Raw genomic sequence first — 23,602 nt, 5'->3', positions numbered from 1 at the left:
TGGTTTTAACGATCGTCACTTCCTCAAGACGATTTTCACCCCACTCCCCTTTTTACTAATGGCAGACAAAATCGTTGCCAATGATGATCAAGAAAAGGAGCAACACAAAAATTAAGTTATGGCCATATTGTTTTTCGTGACCAAAATGCATGTTTTGTTATTATTGCCATATACAGTAAATTGTAAATGAGATGCATTCTGGGATAGTGTCAACATGGCAGCCTGGATGTTGTTCAAGCTTGTAGCCAAAGAACTAACCCTGTTGTACACTTCTGAGCTAAGTGCTCAGTTTATTTGCATTTTGTTAAATTTACGAGAAAAAATGTCAACACCACAGCAACAAACGATTTATGGACATAGCCACGTTAGGACAACTTGCTAGTCGACTAATGCCGGTAGTCAGCTGATCATGTGTTTACTCGTTAGCCAAACACGTGCAAAACAGTTTATATTGCACAAATTCAGGTAGGTTCCTCCCCGTTTCGTTCAGTTTGCTTCCGTTTAAGAAACGTTTGCAACATAGTCGGCGTAATGAATACGCCCCTGATGAATTAGGCCACCTCTATCCCAAAGTAGTAGTGTCGTTGACTGTTCACATTAAAAAGTGGTGGTAATCGACCATCCAGAAGTTTCCCAATGTACTTGTAACTTGTTTGATTCACATAACAATAAGTATAATGAGAAGCCCACCACATAGCTGTCAAGCTCATGTTGTCCATGTTTGTCAAACTTGCACAATAAAGATCACACTACAAATAGTACAGGTTGTTGTAAATTATACATGTAATCACCCAGAAATTCATCTTAGTAGGGTTTTCTTTTTGAGGATGAACCCTTACATGCTAGTCATTCTTTGACTAAAGGTTGAATATTTGAAACCTAACATTACTGTTTTCGTTTCAGATCACGGCTATACACAACACAATTAGCCAATGCAGGCAACTTCTCTGGACAGCCTAGTAAAGCTGCTGGACATATCTGGGGTCTGGCTCAACGAGCAGTCTGCAAATCGGCCTACAGGACGTCAAGACCAAGGGGCAGTGCGGAAGTTCATCCTGTCGACTGGCATATCCTCTGGGAGTTTGTCAAACCCCAGCTCTTTGCCCTTCTTGGTGCTGTCGTGGTGAGCAACTTAACACTACCCTTACAAAAAAAGATTGCAGTCAGAGTTCAGTATAACTGCAGTACATTGCAGTAATTTTGCAGTGTAACTGCAGTTACAGTGCAGTATAACTGCAGTTCAGTTATTCTGCAATTACTGCGTCCAAAATACCACAGTCAATTGCAGTTTCTGCACAGTTTCAAAACTACAATCTTTTTTGTAAGGGTACTGGACTGTAACATGTAGGCCAAACTCCAGTGGTCGTTGATCTTATTGTATTTTCCTAGTGTTGAAATGTTGAGTGATTTCAGACACCTCAATTGGAATGGAATGAACCAATCATGTATTTTTTTCCCAGCTTGCTTTTGGTGCTGCCATCTTGAATATTCAAATTCCTCTGTTGGGCAATCTGGTGAACATAGTGGCACGCTACATGAGAGAACATACTGGGAATTGCATGAGCGATGAGGGAACCTGCTCTGAAGTCGCTGATCTCCAAATAAGTTGTTCATGATCTAATTTAAATTTAACTGTAGATTGAAGAATCTATATCTGTCAAATACATAGTAAAATATATGGTCATGAAATATATTTGCTGGTTACAGCATCCTGCTTTCTAGGGTAGGGGAGCGAGTAGCAGCAGACATGGGGAAGACCCTTTTTCAATCTTTACTCAGGGATACATACAGTTGCAGTTATTTCTCTATTGCAAGCAGAAGGTAGAATAGACCAGTTCCAAGACATGGAGTTGGGTGACTGACTATATGTCACGAGACCTACTACCTACTGTCCAACTATCAGTCTTGCTAATACAATAGTTCCGTTATTGTTTCAGGCAAGATGTAGCCTTCTTTGATGGCAAACAAGACTGGCATGCTTGTGAACCGTTTGAATGTTCAAGTCTTCCTTCCAACTGGTCATCGTTCAGGTATGGCTGTGTACGTATGAATTTATTGGATAATTAAAAGTAGTAGGCTACTCCAGCTGGAGACAAGATTTACATACATTAGAAATCATTGAGGATAAGAACACAAAGGCCGGAGTCTTATTTCCATTGTGGTGCTACAGCGCCTTCGGAAAGTATTCAGAAGCCTTGATTTTCCAACTTTGTTTTTGCGTTTACAGCCTTATTCTAAATTGATTAAATATTTTTTTTTCTCATCAATCTACACACCATGCCATAATGACAAAGCAAAACAGGTTATTAGACATTTTTCCAATTTATACAACTAAAAAACATCACATTTACATAGGTATTCAGACCCTTTACTCAATAGGTTGTCTTGGCTGTGTGCTTAGGGTCGTTGTTCTGTTGGAAGGTGAACCTTCGCCCCAGTCTGAGGTCCTGAGTGCTCTGGAGCAGGTTTTCATCAAGGATCTCTCTGTACTTTGCTCCATTCATCTGACTAGTCTCCCAGTCGCTTCCGGTGAAAAACACCCCCACAGCATGATGCTGCCACCACCATGCTTCACCATAGGGATGGTGCCAGGTTTCACATAATACATTACTATCTATCTAGGATTCAAAAGGTGATCAGTTGATATGGCCATGAGAAACTATATCCTACTGTGTTTTCCAGTTGGTGAGAGCCCTCAGCTCTGGGGCCCGTGTTTTCGAGTACCTGTCTTTGGAGCCTCCATTTCCACAGACAGGGTGTGGCCGCATCCCTGACAAATCTCTGACAGGATGGGTGGACTTCATGAACGTCACCTTCTGGCAAGACCATGTCAGAAAGACAGTATTAACACAAAGACAGACACACACATTATTTGTATCAGTGAGTGCCATTTTTTTCTTTGTTTTCCTACAGTTACCCAATTAGACCTGGCCAACAGATCCTGAAGAACTTCAACCTCATCATCCCCCTCTCTAAGACTGTTGCTATCGTTGGAGAACCAGGAGGTAATGTCCCATGTGTTTCCATGGAAACATGCACTCAATTAGTCTGATTACATAAACAAAGGGCCTATAATAAGATTGTAGAAACATTAGTCTGAAAATAGTATAATTATATGGAACCTAATGATATATTTATGAAAATTATGTGATTAGTTATGGCTCTCCTACGCTGCAGGGAAGTCTACAGTGGCTTCCTTGCTGGAGCGTTTCTTTGACCCCAGCAGTGGTGTGATCATGTTGGATGGCCTGGATATCCGGACACTGGACCCATCCCAGAGGACAAGTAATTAGATTCATCAATCAGGTAAATATCCTACTGTAATCATTCTATACACACAGCTGTATATGTTTTCTAGTGCATATGAGGATAGATTTTTGGGTGATTTGTTCAAGGATCTGTCTTCAGGAGCTGTTTTAGTATGCTTAGTTGCTATCCTCAGTATGACATGGCCTTTTTATGTGATTTTGTCATAACACTAAAAACAAAGTTACTTTGTGTACATTTTCCTCCCATGCTTGCAGGAGCCTGTGCTGTGATGGAGAACATTTGCTTTGGTAAGCGGGGCCTACTGATGCTGAGGTCATCAACGCTGCCAAGCAGGCCAATGACCACCGCTTCCTCACAGGCTTTCCAGATGGATACAACCCTGTGGTGGGTAAGTGACAACACATTAGTGAGAACAAAACATAGATTTTTGAATGAGTCTCCCAGAACGGCCCAGAACGTTATAAAGTCCTGATTTATTACAAGTCTATACCACTCTAATAAACCCAAGACACACATACTCAATGCATTCCTCTTTTCTCAATCAATCAATCAATCAATTAATCAATCAGATGTATTTATAAAGCCCTTTTTACATAAGCAGTTGTCACAAAGTGCTTTTACAGTAAGTGCTTTTATTGAATATTGTATCTCTGTGGACACACAGGTATCTTCTCTTCCTAGGCTGGAACTCACATGGAATTGCTGAACAAAGGAGGGCTGTATGCTGACCTCATCCACAGGCAGAGATCAGAGGGACAGATGTGAACAGTACTTTGCAGAGCTGCCAACTCTCACTGATTGGCCGTGAGACAAACACACGCATTTGACCCTCTTTTCACGCTCTCACGGCACACCTCTTATATCTCACGAATTGTAAAGTACTGCTTTTATTTTTCAAATTAGTCCATTGTATAGTCAGCACGTGAACCTTTCGACTGTGCTCCAAATCGTTTTGAAATCGGAGCATTTGCGCCTGCAATTTAACATCACGAGTGGAATCTCTATCATTGTACTATCATTGTCCTGTCTTGCCACAGCACTGTGAACCGCTTCACATTGAAGCATATGATTGGTCTAGTTATGTAAAGGATCAAGGTGATTGGATGCGTGTTTTAAAGAAACGCCCCTCAAGATTAGAGTGGAGCTGAATGGAGAGAGAAAATAATTTTCTGAGTTTATAAAACTAAAGAGAGCAGCACGGTAGCGCTGTTTCATGTACAATGTTTTCAACAAAATTAGGTTGCTGTTACTCCCATCTTATTGCAGACTGCAGTCTTCTGACAGCATGTACTAAAGTCGATTTAATCCACACTTGCATTAGTCCCCTCGATTGGTGATTGGCATTTAGACTGTGACAACAAAAAGGCAACAGACAGACCTACAGTATCTTTTAGCAAGGAAGTTTGGTAGGATGACTTGCTTTGTAATTATGAAAATAATTTTGTCAACCAGATTGTGAACCCAATAGTGTAAGTTTGATTCTAGAAGGGGAACGTTAAATATAAAATAATTTGGGTAGAGTGTAGGGGCAGATTCATGTCATATTGTCTTCAGGAGATTTTATTAACTATTTACTTAGTTTAGTCTGATCAATGGAACAATTCTCATCCTTAACAATGGGCTAAAATATTGGGTAATTACTGTGCTAGTCAGCAAGAACACTACTGTTATTCCCCACACTTATTTTAATATTCCACTAATCACATATTTGAAATCTGATATGACTACAGTGCATTCGGACTGTATTCAAATCTACACACAATAGCGCATAATGACAAAGCAAAAACAGGTTAGACATTTTTTTGCCAAATGTATTAAAAACTGAAATATCACATTTACATAAGTATTCAGACCCTTTACTCAGTACTTTGTTGAAGCACCTTTGGCAGCGAATACAACCTTGAGTCTTCTTGGGTATGACGCTACAAGCTTGGCACACCTGTATTTGGGGAGATTCTTCCATTTGTCTCTGCAGATCCTCTCAAGCTCTGTCAGGTTGGATGGGAGCATTGCTGCACAGCTATTTTCAGGTCTCTCCAGAGATGTTCGATCGGGCTCTGGTTGGGCCACTCAAGGACATTCAGAGACTTGTCCCGAAGCCACTCCTGTGTTGTCTTGGCTGTGTGTTTAGGGTCGTTGTCCTGTTGGAAGGTGAACATTCGCCCCAGTTTGAGGTTCTGTGTGCTCTAGAGCAGGTTTTCATCAATGATCTCTCCGTACTTTGCTCTGTTCATCTTTCCCTCAATCCTGACTAGTCTCCCAGTTCCTGCCTCTAAAAAACATGATGCTGCCACCACCATGGTGCCAAGGATGGTGCCAAGTTTCCTCCAGACGTGACGCTTGGCATTCAGGCGCTTGTCATTTTGTACCCTTCCCCAGATCTGTGCATTGACACACAAAGCTCTGAGGACAATTCCTTCAACCTCATGGCTTGGTTTTTGCTCTGACATGCACTGTCAACTGTGGGACCTTATATAGACAGGTGTGTGCCTTTCCAAATCATGTCCAATCAATTGAATTTACCACAGGTAGACTCCAATCAAGTTGTAGAAACATCTCAAGGATTATCAATAGAAACAGGATGCACCTGAGCTACATTTTGAGTCTCATATCAAAAGGTCTGAATACTTATGTAAATAAGGTATTTCTGTTTTTTTTTTTTTTATTAATATAATTTAGCAAAAATTTCTAAAAACCTGTTTTCACTTTGTCATTATGGGGTATTGTGTGTAGATTGATGAGGGGAAAAAATGAATTTAACCATTTTTAGAATAAGGCTGTATTGTAACAAAATGTGGAAAAAGTCAAGGGGTCTGAATACTTTCCGAATGCACTGTACTTGTGTCTTTGAAAATTAATTAGGCTATGTATTTTTGCAGCCGTTCATGGACAGTTTTGAATAAGATAAGTCATACAAATAAGCATTGGATATTAAAGGCTCCAGCAATCAAATATCATTTTTTGACATTTTAGTATTGTGCACATGCTAGACAGAGATGGTAGGGGGACTCACAACTCATAAACACATAATGTTTTGTCTATGTAGAGTAAGATGATGGCAAGGATCTTTAAACCATCTGAATATATATATTCATTAGATATTTCTTGAAGGTTGGGTGAAATTAATTGTTATAATATGAACATTTTCAAACATCCAGCACTTGGGAAACATAGATCAGGGATGGCCAACCCTTCTGGAGAGCAAGCAGGATTTTCTTCCATCCGTATTTTAAAGAGAGAGTTCACCCAAATGACAAAATGTAAAATCTTGGTGTCCTTACCTTGAAAGCAGTCTATGGACAAGCAAACTGTAATCTATGATGTGGTTACCCACTGCCATCAATATAAAAATGTCCTGTGCAGAGACTTGGCGTAGTGGTAACACTCCCCGGCACGTGTCACATACAACCTGAGAACAGGGATCAATCCCTACTTGCAAACGTCTCACTGTTTCTAGCATTTTGCCTGTCTCCCTATCTCATTTCATTACTGTCTGAATAAAGTGTCAAACCACCTAAAAAAGATGTAAAAAAAAAAATATTAGCCTACTTTACATTTCATCACCCAAAAGCCTAAAAGTAACAAAGTCGTTGAATATTGGGTGTTCATTTAATGTTCAAAGCCTCCTGAATACACGTTTTCCCACACTGGTCATAGGCCTTAGCCATGTAAAAATACGTAGAATTGTAGGAAATGAGCTTTAAAACAGTAAAATCTTCCTGGGGGAGGACCCCCAGGCCCCATCTAGGGATTGTGTCTGGGGGCAATGAAATTCACATGGTAAACCTCACTCCAAGCTTTCTTCAAAAGTTGGCAGCCCTGACTTTGATATAGCACAGAACTGTAGGCCTACAATGTGAACTGAAAATACTTCCCGTAATGTACTTTTGTGACATAAAGGATAGCCTTTGCCTAAGAAATGAAAAAGATGTATATGTTTTATAACTAGTTTGATGTTGGTGTAAAGTTACTTTAGTTTAATGGTCCAATGTCAAATTCCATTTTATACAAGCCAAATGTATGGGTGGACAAACTCAATCATATTTTATTGTGCCCCGAGGCTGCAGAAATTGCAAGTGTTTATCATGTGCTGTTAATAGGAAGAGAATACTAACTGTACACTACAGTATGTGATTGTGGTTTTAAAAGGGTTACTTGGACCTGACCTGTATATATCAGTAAATTTAGCAAGACTTTGAGGGGGGCATTTATAATGATCATTGTCTGAACAGATGATACGATGTGAAAATGGTGGATCTAGGCTAGCTAAATCCATTAACAGGCTGTTTAATTTATTCAGTAGGAAACATTGGAACAAATTGGAGTATTGCTTTTTAGTAAACATTTCTGATTGACCACATGAGAATGACAGTGAAACAGGTTCATAATTATTTTTGACTGGAAATGGGCGATTTTGCATGCAGTTCATAATCTGGCCTTTAGATGCCCATGTAGCAGCATCATTGTAGCTGAGAACAGCTAGCTAACGCGTATCACAAATATCCACAAACCCTGGGGCTGCTTTTCACAAGTTAGCTAGTTAAAGACTAGCTTTATTGACAAAATATGCAGAAGTATGAAAAGCTTGAAAAGATTGGAGAGGGTAAGTGTCTGTTTCTTTCCCAGGATTTCTCTTGCTGAGAATGTTGCCCGTTAGCATTGCTATGACTGCTACTAGCTAATAGTTAATGTTAGCAGGCATCATATCCGTAATTTTAAATGACAAGTCATTGCTAAGTGACACTTTTGATAGTAAATACTACCAAATATATAAACACTAACGTTAGCAGCAAGCATAAGTTACAACGACAACATTTAGTTAACGTTACCTACATTACTAGTAGCTAGTTGTCTGACGCGTTAGCTTGTGTGCTAACAAAATATAGCTAGTTAGCGAGAAATATGTTGACGTATCTATAAAAATATGTAACCTAAGTTATTATATTCGTCGGCATCTAGTTAAATTCGTTGAAGTCAACGGCTAGTTAGCTTTTCATTATTCTATGTAAATAATGAAACTAGTTAGCCCAGTCCTGAGCAAGTTAGCTAGCTACCTTGCTAATTAACACAACCCATTCAGTCACGTTAGCTAGCGAACGTTGTGATTTCTTTCTCCAGGTACATATGGAACTGTTTTCAAAGCAAAAAACAGAGAAACGCATGAAATCGTGGCTTTGAAAAGAGTGAGATTGGATGACGACGATGAGGTAGGAATTTTTTAGACTACAAATACAGCTACTTTAGCTTGCTGTCCAACTGGTTAGCATATTTTTTGATGGCTCAATTTGGTTGCTGCTGTACGCTAGGGCGTATTCATAAAGCAGATTCTGTTGCAAAACGTTTCACACTCACAGAATCAAGCCCGAAGAGAGCTCCCACTGCAGGTGTGAAATGTTTACTGGTTTGTTTGATAGGACTCGAGTTTTCAAATGACACCACTTTGTCACCTGCTTACGACTGCAAGTGTTTTTACAGTGGCATGGAGGGACCTACCTGAAATTAGGACCTAACTAAAATGATTGTTTTAGCAGCTGTTTGGCTAATGATTACACCCCTTGATTCTTGTAGGGGGTCCCAAGTTCTGCCCTGCGAGAAATTTGCCTCCTGAAAGAACTGAAGCATAAAAACATTGTGAGGTAGGTCTGAAGAAATGTGTCATTCTGAAAATACATAGCTAGCTAAATGTATTCATGTCATAGCATAGTTAGACCGGCCTGACTCAGTAACTAGTAGTTACTTTTCAATAGTGTTATAATTAGCATTAGATTAAATATCTAGCTATGCAAAGAGTTTAATTGACATTTCATTTTGTTTTCCCTAGGTTGCATGATGTTCTGCACAGTGACAAGAAGTTAACATTGGTGTTTGAATTTTGTGATCAGGTGAGTGTTGCGTTGTTGCCAGATGTATGCAGATTACATTATTGTATAAAGAGGAGTTTGTAGTTATGACAATTTACCAATAGACTTGACTGACCATTTTAAAGTAAATGTGACCGCAGGTTCAACTATAAGGGTTTTGTACTTTTCACCAGTTTGATATGATGAGAAGAAATGTAATGTTGCTGATAGAACTTGTGACTTTTACAACCACAGGATCTAAAGAAGTATTTTGACAGCTGCAATGGAGACCTAGATCCAGAAACGGTCAAGGTGAGTCATTGCTATTCGGTCCTGGCACAATTACTGTGTAACCGACAATTATGGATTCTGGCAGGGGGAGATTTTCCGCACAACACTGTTCATCAAGTTATAACGTGGTAGTTGCTTGCTGGACCTTGGCAATCTGTGAATGTTAACTAGCGAACTAACTACTATCTGTGAACTAATGTTTTCTCTATGTGGTTAATTTTCAGAATGAGAGAAATAGGTGAAAATGAGGCGTTGCTTGTTAAACAAGTGGATTCAGGGATCAAGTGTAGCTGGAGCTGGGGCCTGGCTTATTATGCTAGATGTCAATAGAAGTGAAAGAAACGCCACGCACTTTCCCTCTTTCAATAAATTGGATAAAAAGGGGTATGTCACTGGTGTACTCGCTGCCTGAAAGAGATTATGCCAACAAAGGGTATCATGCTCTGCTGGCACATTGTAGAACTGATGTCCACAGGCAGAAGGTGTACAGTGTAATAATGTGCAGTGTAGCCCAAAGGTATTGCTTTTGTTGTGTTGAACTTGACAGTAACACTTGTGTGACTGGGGGGGGGCACTATAATAGAGCAAACAGAATGCCTGTTTGTTTCATTCTATTTCTACTTTTAACCCTAGGATGCAGAGTAAACATGGCGCCCCAAGAATGCATATGCCGGGTCAAAATGACCCCATAATGTAATATCTGTTTTATTTATATGGATCTAAAATATTATCCTTCGATGATAATTTTGTTTGAAATGTTTTTAGTCGCTCTTCAACAGTTTGATACACATTTCAATGATAATATATTATGAAAATTCATAACAGCTATTGAAAATATTAGCATATTTTTCTTACAATCAATCTTACAAAGTTTCACATTCAACCTTTTAGTGTGAAGAACAAAATACAGTGGCTTGTGAAAGTATTCCTCCCCCTTGGCATTTTTCCTATTTTGTTGCCTTACAACCTGGAATTATAATTGATTTATTTGGGTGTTTTGTATCATTTGATTTACACATGCCTACCACTTTGAAGATGCAAAATATTTTTTATTGTGAAACAAGCAAGAAATAACACAAAAAAACAGAGCTTGAGCGTACATAACTTTTCACCCCCCCCCAAAGTCAGTACTTTGTAGAGCCACCTTTTGCAGCAATTACAGCTGCAAGTCTCTTGTGGTTTTCTCTATAAGCTTGGCACATCTAGCCACTGGGATTGTTGCCCATTCTTCAAGGCAAAACTGCTCCAGCTCCTTCAAGTTGGATGGGTTCTGCTGGTGTACAGCAATCTTTAAGTCATACTACAGATTCTCAATTGGATTGTCTGGGATTTGACTAGGTCATTCCAAGACATTTAAATGTTTCCCCTTAAACCACTCAAGTGTTGCTTTAGAAGTATGCTTAGGGTCATTGTCCTGCTGGAAGGTGAACCTCCATCCCAGTCTCAAATCTCTGGAAGACTGAAACATGTTCCCTCAAGAATTTCCCTGTATTTAGCGACATCCATCATTCAATTCTGACCAGTTTCCCAGTCCCTGCCGATGGGGGAAAAACATCCCCACAGCATGATGCTGCCACCATCATGCTTCACTGTGGGGATGGTGTTCTCGGGCTGATGAGAGGTGTTGGGTTTGTGCCAAACACAGCTTTTCCATGATGGCCAAAAAGCTACATTTTAGTCTCATCTGACCAGAGTACCTACTTCCATATGTTTGGGAAGTCTCCCACATGCCTTTTGGCGAACACCAAATGTGTTTGCTTATTTGTTTTCTTTAAGCAATGGCTTTTTTCTGGCTGCTCTTCCGTGAAGCCCAACTCTGGAGTATACGGCTTAAAGTGGTCCTATGGACAGATTCTCCAATCTCCGCTGTGGAGCTTTGCAGCTCATTCAGGGTTGTCTTTGGTCTCTTCGTTGCCTCTCTGGTTAATGCCCTCCTTGCTTGGTCCGTGAGTTTTGGTGGGCGGCCCTCTCTTGGCAGGTTTGTTGTGGTGCCATATTCTTTCCATTTTTTAATAATGGATTTAATGGATTTTAATGCTCTGTGGGATGTTCAAAGTTTCTGATATTTTTTTATATCCCAACCCTGATCTGTACTTCTCCACAACTTTGTCCCTGACCTGTTGGGAGAGCTCCTTGGTCTTCATGGTGCCGCTTTCTTGGTGTTGCCCCTTGCTTACTGGTGTTGCAGACTCTGGGGCTTTTCAGAACAGGTGTGTGTGTGTGTGTGTGTGTACTGAGATCATGTGACACTTAAGATTGCACACAGGTGGACTTTATTTCTACTTCTACATTTGCACACACTGTACAAAGATTTTTATTTTGTGTTATTGACTGTTCGATTGTTGTTATTTTTGTCGCACTGCTTTGCTTTATCTTGGCCAGGTCGCAGTTGTAAATTAGAACTTGTTTCCAACTGGCCTATCTGGTTATATATATATATATCCCCTAAATAAGATCTGGTGCAACCAATTACCTTCAGAAGTCACATAATTAGTAAAAAAAAAATATATATATATTTTTTTTTACTAATTATGTGACTTCTGAAGGTAATTGGTTGCACCAGATCTTATTTAGGGGCTTCATAGCAAAGGGGGTGAATACATGTGCGCACACCACTTTTTTTTTGTTGTTGTTGAATTTCTTGAAAGAAGTTTTTTTTTTTAATTTCACTTCACCAATTTGGACTATTTTGTGTATGTCCATTACATTAAATCCAAATAAAAATCAATTTAAATTACAGGTTGTAATGCAACAAAATAGGAAAAACGCCAAGGGGAATGAATACTTTTGCAAGGCACTGTAAAACCACCTTAAACATGTTTTATAATATTTCAAAACATTTATTTGAAAATCCAAAGTTCATCATCAATGTAAATGACAAGACTAACAATTGTGAATTCAGAAAACATGAACACTAAAAGGAACAAAGTGTGTGTGTGTGTGTGTGTGTGTGTGTGTGATGTTTACTTATGCTGCCTTAGTCCATGCATTTGTTACAAACCACAAGCATGTGACTGCTCTTTGCAGACGGGTGTGTTGCACTGAGAACACCAGCAGCTGACTTTTCTATCCTTTTGCGTTTGGGCAGAGCTGGCACCTCTTCCTCTTCTGGTCCTGGCTGCTCTGAGTGGTGGTAGCATGGCTCTCTTTCATCACACCATAAATATTTGATTAATTACTTAGATTTTATTGTTGTAGCAAAAAGAAAGGTCAGTTTGATGAGTGCAATGCAGTGATTTCCATAGGAAATACATACAGGTCATATTTGACCCACATGAAAACTTGGGGTAGTGATGCAAAAAAAACTATTTTTACTTCAATAAGAAATTAAAAAACAAAACTAGGGTGTTAGAACATTAAAGACACATTATTTAAGGAATTCCTGGAATATTAGATTACATTTTTGGGGATCAATACAGCCACAACAAAAAACATGACCCGGCATATGCATCCTAGGGTTAGGATGTTTTTTTCCCCCCAAATGCAATATTTAGTTGTGTGTGTGGTCACAAGCATTCTATTATAAAGGCTGTCATGGCTAACTGCAATATTAGTGTTTTTTTTTTTTCAAGGCTTGAGTGTAATTTGCAGTGAAGTCTAGGCAACAAATAACATTGGATTGCTTTCCTTATAGTTTTTAGTTGGATTAGGTTCACATTAACCACTTTTTATTTTACACACAGAGACTGATCATGTAGATCATATTCTTTGTTGTTGAATTGGTTAATCTGCATTTCCCCTAGAAGGGATTTTTTTGATTGTTGATTTTGCAATCGCAAAATTATAACTCAGAAGAATACCTCCAGTGACTCTCATTGATAGTGAGAATACTGTAGTATTACTGCCTTGTGTTTCTGTATCTCTGTGCTTAACTCAGTCTTCTCCTACTTTCTGTATGTGCAGTCATTCATGTACCAGCTGTTGAAGGGGCTTGCCTTCTGCCACAGTCGGAATGTTCTCCATAGAGACCTGAAGCCACAGAACCTTCTCATCAACAGGGTAAGTCAGTGGAATGTTGACTGTTTTTAATTTCTACTTCTTGAAAATCCTAAAGTACACATTGTACTTTGGGGCGCCAGCGTAGCCTAGTGGTTAGAGCGCTGGACTAGTAACCGAAAGGTTGCAAGATCGAATCCCCGAGCTGACAAGGTACAAATCTGTCGTTCTGCCCCTGAACAAGGCAGTCAACCCACTGTTCCTAGGCCGTCTTAACTGACTTGCCTAGTTAAATAAAGGTAAAATAAAAAAAAATGTGCTGTATACTGTATGTCTGTCTTAGCTGAAACAGAAATGTTGTTGCTTAGTTAGTGAGAAAAGTATTTCCCTTTTTAAATAAACTACAATGATTTGATTATTTTAGAATGGGGAATTGAAGCTGGCTGACTTTGGCTTGGCTCGAGCCTTTGGAATCCCAGTGAGATGTTACTCAGCAGAGGTGGGATATTGATTACATGTTTTATATGCAATTACATGATTAATTGGGATACTGGCAAACAATTACTGGCCTAACTTACTGGTGACACTCAAGCTTCTCTCTTTCTGAAGGTTGTGACGTTGTGGTATAGACCCCCAGATGTGCTCTTCGGTGCTAAGCTTTATTCTACCTCCATTGACATGTGGTCTGCTGGATGCATATTTGCAGGTATGTGTAACGTCAAGGTCAAAATTGAGACGCAAATTCAAGGGGATGATCTTACCGTCTGTTCATACCTGTATTTATAACGCTCAAATAAGTTGGGGCCTCTGCAGACCTGCCAACTTGCACACATGTTGCTGTGTACCAAGCACGTAATTTGAAGTCAAAGTATGCTGATATGGAAAAACGACCCGAAAATACACAAAAAGAGGCATCTCGTTGGCACGTTGTGGTTTTTGACTCAGCCGTCTGAAGATGGAGCAGAGCCAATCAGAGGACTCAGTCGAGGAGAAAAAACAGAGAGGAAGAGGCTAATGGACAATTTTTGGAAATAATCTCTAGCCCTCTGCTCCTGTAATTGTAGTACTATTTTCCTCCCTCGAGCTGGATGGCATCTCTCCACTTCGCATACCACTGCTGTATGAGGAAAAGGGTAGAAAAAATTGTGAAGTTGAACAAACTGTTTGCCAAATACATGGACTAACAAATTGTATAAGTTAGGCAAGCACATAACCAATATTATTTTGTTGTTAGTGCTTTTAACTAAGGCGTCTTTATAACAAAGGTATTTGGCTACAAAGTTTAGTCAACTATGCGAGAACACTTTGTAGCCCCCACTTGCTTTGATCTCCCCAACGGTAGTAGGCACGAGTGCATTGACAAGCAAGGAAACGTTCAGGAAGTTCTGTGCACGTCGCTGCATGGATGGAAACAGACATGGCAGAGAGCTGTTCCGCTAATACCATCCTTCACAGGTTATGTTGGACTGTGAAAGTTTAGTAGGTCTATGTTAATGAATCAGTTCTTAATTGACCTTTGATATACAGTACCAGTCAACTTTGGACACACCTACTCATTTATTTGACTATTTTCTGCATTGTAGAATAATAGAAGACATCAAAACTATGAAATAACACCTATGGAATCATGTATTAATCAAAAAAGTGTTTAACAATTCAAAATATATTTTAGATTCTTCAAAGTAGCCACCCTTTGCCTTGACAGCTTTGCACACTCTTGGCATTCTCTCAACCAGCTTAATGAGGTAGTCACCTGGAATGCATTTCAATTAACAGGTTTGCCTTGTTAATTTGTGGAATTTCTTTCCTTAATGTGTTTGAGCCAATCAGTTGTGTTTGTGACGAGGTAGGGTTGGTATACAGAAGATAGCCCTACTGGGTAAAAGACCAAGTCCATATTATGGCAAGAACAGCTCAAATAAGCAAAGAGAAATGACAGTCTATCGTTACTTTAAGACATCAAGGTCAGTCAATCCGGAAACTTTCAAGAACTTTGAAAGTTTCTTCAAGTGCAGTTGTTAAAACCGTCAAGCGCTATGATAAAACTGGCTCTCATGAGGACCACCACAGGAAGGAAGACCCAAAGTCAGCTCTGCTGCAGAGGATAAGTTAATTAGAGTTAACTGCACCTCAGATTGAAGGCCAAGTAAATGCTTCACAGAGTTCAACTAAGAGACACATCTCAACATCAACTGTTCAGATGTGACTGCGTCAATCAGACCTTCATGTTAGAATTGCTGCAAAAAAAACACTCCAAAAGGACACCAATAAGAAGATACTTTTTTTTTAGGGGGTGGATAAGCTTTAATATTGCGGCTAGATTGATTGAAGCAACAATGTAATTGTCTGCATAATTTCCAGTCCCCTATATATACACTACCATTCAGAAGTTTGAGATAAGTTTGGGACTAAGCTTGGGACTTAGAAATGTCCTTGTTTAAAAAAACAAAAACACTTTTTTTTGGTCCATTTAAAATAACATAAAATTGATCAGAAATACAGTGTAGATATTTGAGCCTGTAATCGAACCCACAAATGCTAGTTCCTGATACTCAACTAGTCTAAATAAGGCCAGTTTTTATAACAGTTTTCAGCTGTGCTAACATAATTGCGAAAGGGTTTTCTAATGATCAATTAGCATTTTAAAATGATACACTTGGATTAGCTAACACAACGTGCCTTTGGAACACAGGAGTGATGGTTTCTGATAATGGGCCTCTGTACGCCTATGTAGATATTCCATTAAAAATCAGCCGTTTCCAGCTACAACAGTCATTTACAACATTAGCAAGGTCTATACTGTATTTCTGATCAATTTGATGTTATTGGACAAAAATGTGCTTTTCTTTCAAAAACAAGGACATGTCTAAGTGACCCCAAGCTATTGAAAGGTAGTGTACCTACATACATGTTTTTTACAATATACCTTCCTTTATTATTCCCTGCAAACCCTACCACCCCTCCCCTAATTGAAGTAAACTACTAATCAATAACACCTGGCTTCTACTTCCAGCGTATACATACTATACACATTATACATACTATACACATTTTACAGACACAATCTATTTTACAATAGTTATATTTTGTTTTCAGTCCTGGCCTTCCTCTATTTGTGATGTCCATCCAGTTTGATTTCTATTTGCCATATATTTGTATCTGTGCTATTTCACAAAAGTTCTGAACCTATATACATTTTACAGACCCTGTATGTTTTACATTTGTTATTAGTCCCACCCTTCAGCTCCATTCAACCCCTCCCATCTATCCCTTCATTTCTATTTGCCATATATTTTTCAACTGTGCTGTGATGCTTCACAAAAGTACTGAACCTTTCTAATCTCAGTTTCTACAGATTGTAAATTAAAGAAATGTTTGCTAAATAATTATTATATTATTGATCGATTGACTATGACTTATCCAATTACCTAGTATTGCATATCTGCTGCACTTGCTCTACGGAAATGTTGCAATTCATCAGCCATCCCTGGACTTGTTACCCAAAACAAGCTACATAAGGACAGTACCAAAATAAGTTATCTAATGACTCTGCTTCCTCGCAGCAAAATCTGCAGAGCTGGGAATATTGTATCCCCATATATATATATATATGTATATATATATACATTCTATTGGTTTCAATAATGTTGTATAATAATTTAAACAGGAAAAATCAAAGTTTTGAATCTGGCGTCATTTTGCGTGTCAATTCATAAACAGTGTGCCATGGAATCGGTACATCGTAAATCTCTTCCCAACGATTTTGCAATTGCTTGGGCCAAGAAACCCGAGCAATGGACATTAGAACGATGTAAATCTGTCCTTTTGGTCTGAGATTTTTGTTTCCAACAGCCATGTCTTTGTGAGACGCAGAGTAGGTGAATGGATGATCTCTGCATGTGTGGTTCCTACCGTGAAGCATGGAGGTGGTGTGATGGTGTGGGGCTGCTTTGCTGGTGACACTGTGATTTATTTAGAATTCAAGGCACGCTTAACCAGCATGGCTACCACAGAATTCTGCAGCGATACGCCATCCCATCTCGTTTGCGCTTAGTGGGACTATCATTTGATTCAACAGGACAATAACCCAAAACACACCTCCATGCTGTGTAAGGGCTATTTGACCAAGAAGGAGAGTGATGGAGAGCTGCATCAGATGACCTGGCCTCCACAATCACCCGACCTCAACCCAATTGAGATGGTTTGGGATGAGTTTTACCACAGAGTGAAGGAAAAGCAGCCAACAAGTGCTCAGCATATGTGGGAACTCCTTTTGAGACTGTTGGAGAAGCATTCCAGTTGAAGCTGGTTGAGAGAATGCCAAGCGTGTGCAAAGCTGTCATATATTTTGATTTGTTTAATACTTTTTTGGTTACTTCATGATTCCATATGTGTTATTTCATAGTTTTGATGTCTTCACTATTATTCTACAATATAGTAAAAATGAAGAAAAACCCTTGAATGAGTATGTGTGTTCACACTTTTGACTGTGAACACACACACATCACAGTATGCTGCTAATGATGTGGTAATAGCCCAGTCAGTTCACAATGACAAGGCATGTTGAATGAATGGTATTAGTCAGACCTAACTTGATGGATGAGGTCAAGGGATGGAGACCTGAAATAAGCTCATATAGGCCTAGTTCAGTTGGTTCATATTCCAAATAGCCTACAGTAAGCCAGACTACTACATTGCATCCAGTAATTGAATTCATTTCGAATTTTGTCCCCAAACAAAATGAAGAAGCCACTTCGCATTTTCACAAGACCATCTATATAAATACACCTATTAATTAGAATAATCATTACCCCTAAATTTAACCTAGAAAAAAGGTGAGCGTCATTGAGACCCCAATTTAATTTAGGATCAAATACTAGACCAGTGTTTCCAAACTTCAGTCCTCTTTTGTGTTGTAGCCCCGGACAAACACACCAGATTCAACTAAAATTAAAATGTGTATTGTTGGTGGTACGCAAGGACTGGAGTTGGGAAATAGTATTTGACTAGACAACTGTGTTGGCTACATTGTTTGATATAACTTATGGCAGTTGTTTTTTTTGTTGTTTTTTTTACAGGTTTTTCAAAATGCTCTAACATCCTGACATTAACTTTTCTAGTGAGCTACTGAAGACCAGCCAATTCCCAAGTACCCATAATGGTCTATAGCTGGGCTCTCCAACCCTGTTCCTGGAGAGCTAGCCTCCTGTAGGTTTTCGTTTTGACCCCAGTTGTAACTAACCTGATTCAGTTTATCAACCAGCTAATTATTAGAATCAGGGGCACTAGATAAGGGTTGGAACGAAAACCTACAGAATGGTAGCTCTCCAGGGACAGGGTTGGAGAGCACTGGTCTATAACCTACCATTCATACTGGGATTCTTCTGCCAACATCATTATTAGGCTAAAAACAGGTGCATTTGCCTATGATTTGATCTGGGGGGTGTCACCCAATGGGTCCAATGCCGCGCTGAAGTGGTACTCATAAAAAATATTTAAGGTTGGCAGGTCTGCCTCCTGCCTTTTTTTGAATCTTCAATAACTTGTATCTTTAAAAAAAAAAATTTTAGAGTTGGCAAACGCTGGAAGGCCCCTTTTCCCAGGTAATGACGTCGACGACCAGCTGAAGAGGATCTTCAGATATCCTTTCAGGGATGTTTTAGATAGTTAACCACCAAGTTCAGCACACTGTCCATTTGTTGTGTGGTATGTAGAAACAAAACACAGGAACTAAAGTTGTTCCACTTTGTTGAGATTAATCTATTGTAATGACTAAACTTGACGAGTCCTATTTAGTGGTGAAAGTCATTCCTTAATGCTGTTGTGGCACATTGTTGGGTACACCAACTGAAGAACAGTGGCAGACAATGACAAAGCTCCCAGACTACAAGGTAGCCAAACCCACTCATTTTGTGAATTACAGTTGATCATATAGAAATTCATGTTTTCTACTGCCTGTTAGAAAAATGCGAATATATGATTTACAAGGTATGAGATTAATTGCAGTTTCCAGATCACAGATTCATCTCTAAGAGAAGGAACAAATATTTTCTGCGCTGCTGTTTGTTTACATCCGTTACCCTTATTGTTATTTTTGCCTACAGCCGTACCCCATGTATCCAGCCACGACCTCACTGGTGAATGTTGTCCCAAAACTCAGTAGCACAGGACGGGATCTGCTGCAGGTTAGTATTGCCCCCCCCCCCCCCCCCCCCAAATGACCATTTATATTATTCAGTATACAATGTATTATCATGCTATAACATCCCTTGATGTTAACATCAATTTACAATCCAATGTCCTTCACTCTTCTATTGTATAGCTCTGAATTCATATGTTTGCACAAATAGATATGTGTAAACCCACACAAGTGGCATTAAAAGAACATGCATGTGTCTGGAGTTGTGTAGTTTGTAACTAGTTGACCGCTTAGCTGGGAATATCAACTTACCACCAGGTGGAGCCAGTGCAATGCTTTTCCCAAACATAACTTGAATCAAAGACAGTACATACAGTATGAACTTTATTTATTTAACTAGGCAAGTCAGTTAAGAACAAATTCTTATTTTGCAATGACGGCCTACCCTGGCCAAACCCTTCTCTAACCCAGACGACGCTTGGCCAATTGTGCGCCGCCGTATGGGACTCCCATGAAGATAGACTAAAACTGCTTCTCCAATAGAAATCCTCGAGCACACTTGTTGGCGATGTCATAGCGACGTTGGCTAACAAAGCTCACGTGTAGAGACACGCCATCAGGTCTGAACGGTCGGCTCTTGCCGAACTGCTCATGTGCAGGCTGTCAAATCAAAGGCACTAAAGTTGTTTTTGCCGAAAATGAAAATGTGTCAGTTGGACACTTTCATGAGGTTGGAGTAATAACATCTTAAACTAAAGACGTTGGCTCGAATCTAGGTTGTGCCTTTTTAGATTTGGAGAAAATTAACTAAGGAAGAATTTTGGACTTCTCAAACCCCAAACCCTGTTCTGTTTCGCAAGCGTTCCCAGAAGTTTCGCGATGTTGCGCCTATGGGTTTAGAAACTGTGCTTGAATGCTCAAGAAATGTTGCGACTCAAATATGCGTTTGTACGGCATTCTCTTTTTTTTCTTCTTTTAGAATCTTTTGAAGTGTAATCCTGTCCAGAGGATCTCTGCAGAGGAGGCATTGCAGCACCCCTACTTTGCTGATTTCTGCCCACCGTAGATGAGATGCCAAAACACACGTCACTTAACTGAACCTCAGACATCGGAATCAATCCTCTTTCTCTCCATCTTCTCTACAGTACCTGTCTACCCTGACTCACTGCAAGACTCATCTTCCAGCAGCACCTGTTTTAACTAAGAGACTTCCCTTCAGTATATCCTGTTGTGCCTCCTAATGGAATTAAGTCCTTGTGAGCTCTGCAAGATTTTAGATTCTATTAGCAAGCATGTTTGTCTTCTCTTTGTCTGTTAAGCACATTAAGCGCACTGACATAGGAACATAACATGTAGCGATGAACAATTCTGGACCCGGAGAAACAGTGAATCCTTCTGAGCCAATAGCTGCACAGCAGAGTAAGCGGTTTGAACAATTGCATTAGTGTGCTGCATAATGTACTGGCAAAAAATGTCGTTATTTGGATACATTCTTCAAATAGTGTTTGTGCCACTGCTGTTAACTTGTCAATATTGCATTAATAGTTTATGATAAGATTGGAGACAGTCTTCCTTGTCCTTCATCATAGTCTTAACCATTTTCCACTTACTTTAATAGGAGATTGTAAAACAGAAGGGGGGGGTTTATTTATATTCATCAGTTATTTCTCAGGCTCTCTATTTAGCTCTTTGTATTCATTTTTTTTGTGCACTTTGGGTAAATGGCATTTCCTTTTTTAATAGTTTAGATCTTGTCCGCGGTCAAGTAAAGTTGAACACAAAGGTGGGGTCAACACATGTATTATGAACAGTGGACCATACGTACCTGAGTAATTGCTTTTATTTTTTTAGTTTCATTTTGTAACTTTCTACCATCTTTACTCATTGACCTGATGTCTTATAGCTTAATGAAAGTGAAGTGAGAGCGGAGGAAATCTGTTGATACTATATTACTACGTAACGATTGTTTTGCACCACTGACTTTAGCTGTGTTCACTCAGATGGATAACTTAATTTTGGCAAGGAACTAGTAAGTTTTGCAGTGTTATTTTACTCCAGATAGTCGCAACTTATCCCACGAAAGCCAGCATTTTTAACTCTTTGAGGTTGCTGTCAAGTACCAAAACTTTGGTTTTGATCAATAGGGAAAATATTTCATTTTGATGTAAGAAAAAAATAATAGAATGCATGTATTTATTGATAATTGAATGTCTGCTTATGTGTGCATTTAGTCTCTCTTTTTTTTATATATATACAACACATTACCTTTCATGAGTTGCAATGTTCTCCTTATTAAAATAATGAAATGTGTGACACTTAGTTCTTAATGCTTTGGCGGTGTGTGTGTGTTGCATCCGAGTTGAGTTGGGACATCACAAGATTCCATTATCACATGTAAAGACAAGCAAATCCCGTGCTTATTTTAGAAAAGAGTACTGTAGAATATTAGTTCAAATATGACATGATTTTAAGCTTTATTTAGAATGACGAGTGAATTTTGCACTTTCCTATTATCATAGTTTTATTGTAGGACTTGGGTTAAGTATTTAGACAATTGCTGTCAGTCAGTGGTCTCTAAATTTCAAAACACGACAGCTCAATAAAGTGGACTCAAAAGTTGTTTCTTGTTCTGCTTTTTTTGTTGTGGGGAAAATGATTTACAATTTGCCCATTATTTTCTGTTAAAGTCGAAACCGAGCCCTGTCAATATCAGAGCTGGGGCACGGTGGAGAAGATGTCCAAAGTGGAAAGCCTTTGTTGCAACCTTTTGCCCTATGCACCAGCAGGCGCAACAGGGATGAGTGAGTTTCAGTTAAGCTGTTACCATGGTTCACGACCAATGATTTTTAAAGTTACCTTTAGCACCAAATATTATTGCCAAGACCCCAGTTACACAACCGGTCCAAGTAGTTGAAGGAAGCCATATGGAGGGAGGCATTGAAAATATCACGTGTTGTGTAGGGGTAGATGATCTGATCTACATTGATTAACCGATGCACCAAACAATGTTGATTACATTTCCAGATAATCCGTCACGTTTCACGTAAGATTGAGAACGTTACACTTGATAAAGAGAGGGTATTAAGTATTTAATGACTACTTAAGGTCAATCACAAATGATATATCACATATACAGTACACGGAACCAGATTAACCTAGTTCAGTTCCACAGCTGTCTGTAGGCCTCCAACAGGGTGAGATGTACTATAATCCATACTCTAGCTTCGTTTATACCTGGTGCTAACGTGTCTTTTGTCCTGATCTTATCCACATTCTGATTGTGCCCACATTGTACCTTGCAGATATCCTGTCCCTCACTGTAAACGATATGCTCACTGTATGCAAATCATTTCACAGATATTCTTTCAAAATAATATTTCATTTATTTTAAGATGCATAAATTAATGGCATCGCCTGTCAATGATTTTAGAGGGCGGGATTATGATCATTTAAATGGTTTCACTGTCCAGATCTGTCTACACAATGCGTCTGACTACCTCCGGAGGTGGTCAAGAAGATCTGATCACAATCAGATTACATTGCGTCTTTTAATCTTCTACATCTGTCTAAAAATGTGGGCAGAATCAGAATGTGGACAAGATCAGGACAAAGGACGCATGTGAGAACCAGTTATAAGCAGAGCTTCTGTAAACTCTAGTCTTACAGAAATATAGCATTCCTTACAAGTCACATACAATAACTTGACCCGCAAAAATTGTTCAGAAAACAGATCCCAGCGTCTCATCCCCATGTTCAATACTTCATGGTCACTGAGTATTGCACAACCCCAAGCCTAATTTTTTTCATGATGATTTTTCATGACCATGAAGATTGTAGAGTAGCCTACCACAGAACATGGAAATGAACCATCTGGTTCCCAGCAAAGTAGTGAGTAACAAGGCTGATAATGCACTAGCGGTGGTCAAGAGACAATGGTCACGCAAGAAGGAAAAGAGGGAAGATGCAATAACAATTCACATTATAATTAAGCTGCAAGAATAACGGTCTTTAGACTATTGATTGACATAAATATATAACACTGTCATCTACTTGGCTGTAATTAATTACGCTATAAAATATCCATTAAAAGACTTGAATCAATAAGCACAACCAGTATTGCCGGTAT

General features: G+C 39.2%; 1 protein-coding gene across 8 annotated transcripts; it reads left to right on the top strand.

The window, feature by feature from the left end:
• The first annotated feature begins 78 nt into the window (after window positions 1-78).
• On the top strand, window positions 79-22,095 carry LOC106599847 (cyclin-dependent kinase 5). 8 transcript variants are annotated; one of them, XM_082973444.1, is made up of 18 exons: window positions 79-465; window positions 904-1,123; window positions 1,938-2,030; window positions 2,402-3,005; window positions 3,178-3,306; window positions 3,525-3,658; window positions 3,935-7,873; window positions 8,389-8,477; window positions 8,839-8,906; window positions 9,092-9,152; window positions 9,366-9,422; window positions 13,305-13,400; window positions 13,762-13,836; window positions 13,947-14,043; window positions 18,908-18,979; window positions 19,170-19,228; window positions 19,442-19,522; window positions 20,456-22,095. In XM_082973444.1, the coding sequence occupies exons 7-18, from the start codon at window positions 7,837-7,839 to the stop codon at window positions 20,540-20,542; spliced, it is 879 nt and encodes a 292-aa protein (XP_082829570.1). In that variant the 5' UTR covers window positions 79-465; window positions 904-1,123; window positions 1,938-2,030; window positions 2,402-3,005; window positions 3,178-3,306; window positions 3,525-3,658; window positions 3,935-7,836; the 3' UTR covers window positions 20,543-22,095. The 8 variants fall into 8 exon arrangements, with proteins under 8 accessions (XP_082829570.1, XP_082829569.1, XP_082829567.1 ...); XM_082973443.1 differs by having other exon boundaries at window positions 1,938-2,040; XM_082973441.1 differs by having other exon boundaries at window positions 904-2,040; window positions 2,402-2,819; window positions 2,914-3,005.
• The last annotated feature ends 1,507 nt before the right edge of the window (window positions 22,096-23,602 follow it).

This window comes from Salmo salar, chromosome 03 (assembly GCF_965601325.2).
Source record: "Salmo salar chromosome 03, fSalSal1, whole genome shotgun sequence".
Classification (NCBI taxonomy): Eukaryota; Metazoa; Chordata; class Actinopteri; order Salmoniformes; family Salmonidae; genus Salmo; species Salmo salar.
Note: the sequence above shows the minus strand (reverse complement) of the source record. Positions and strands in the feature narration are given on the sequence as shown.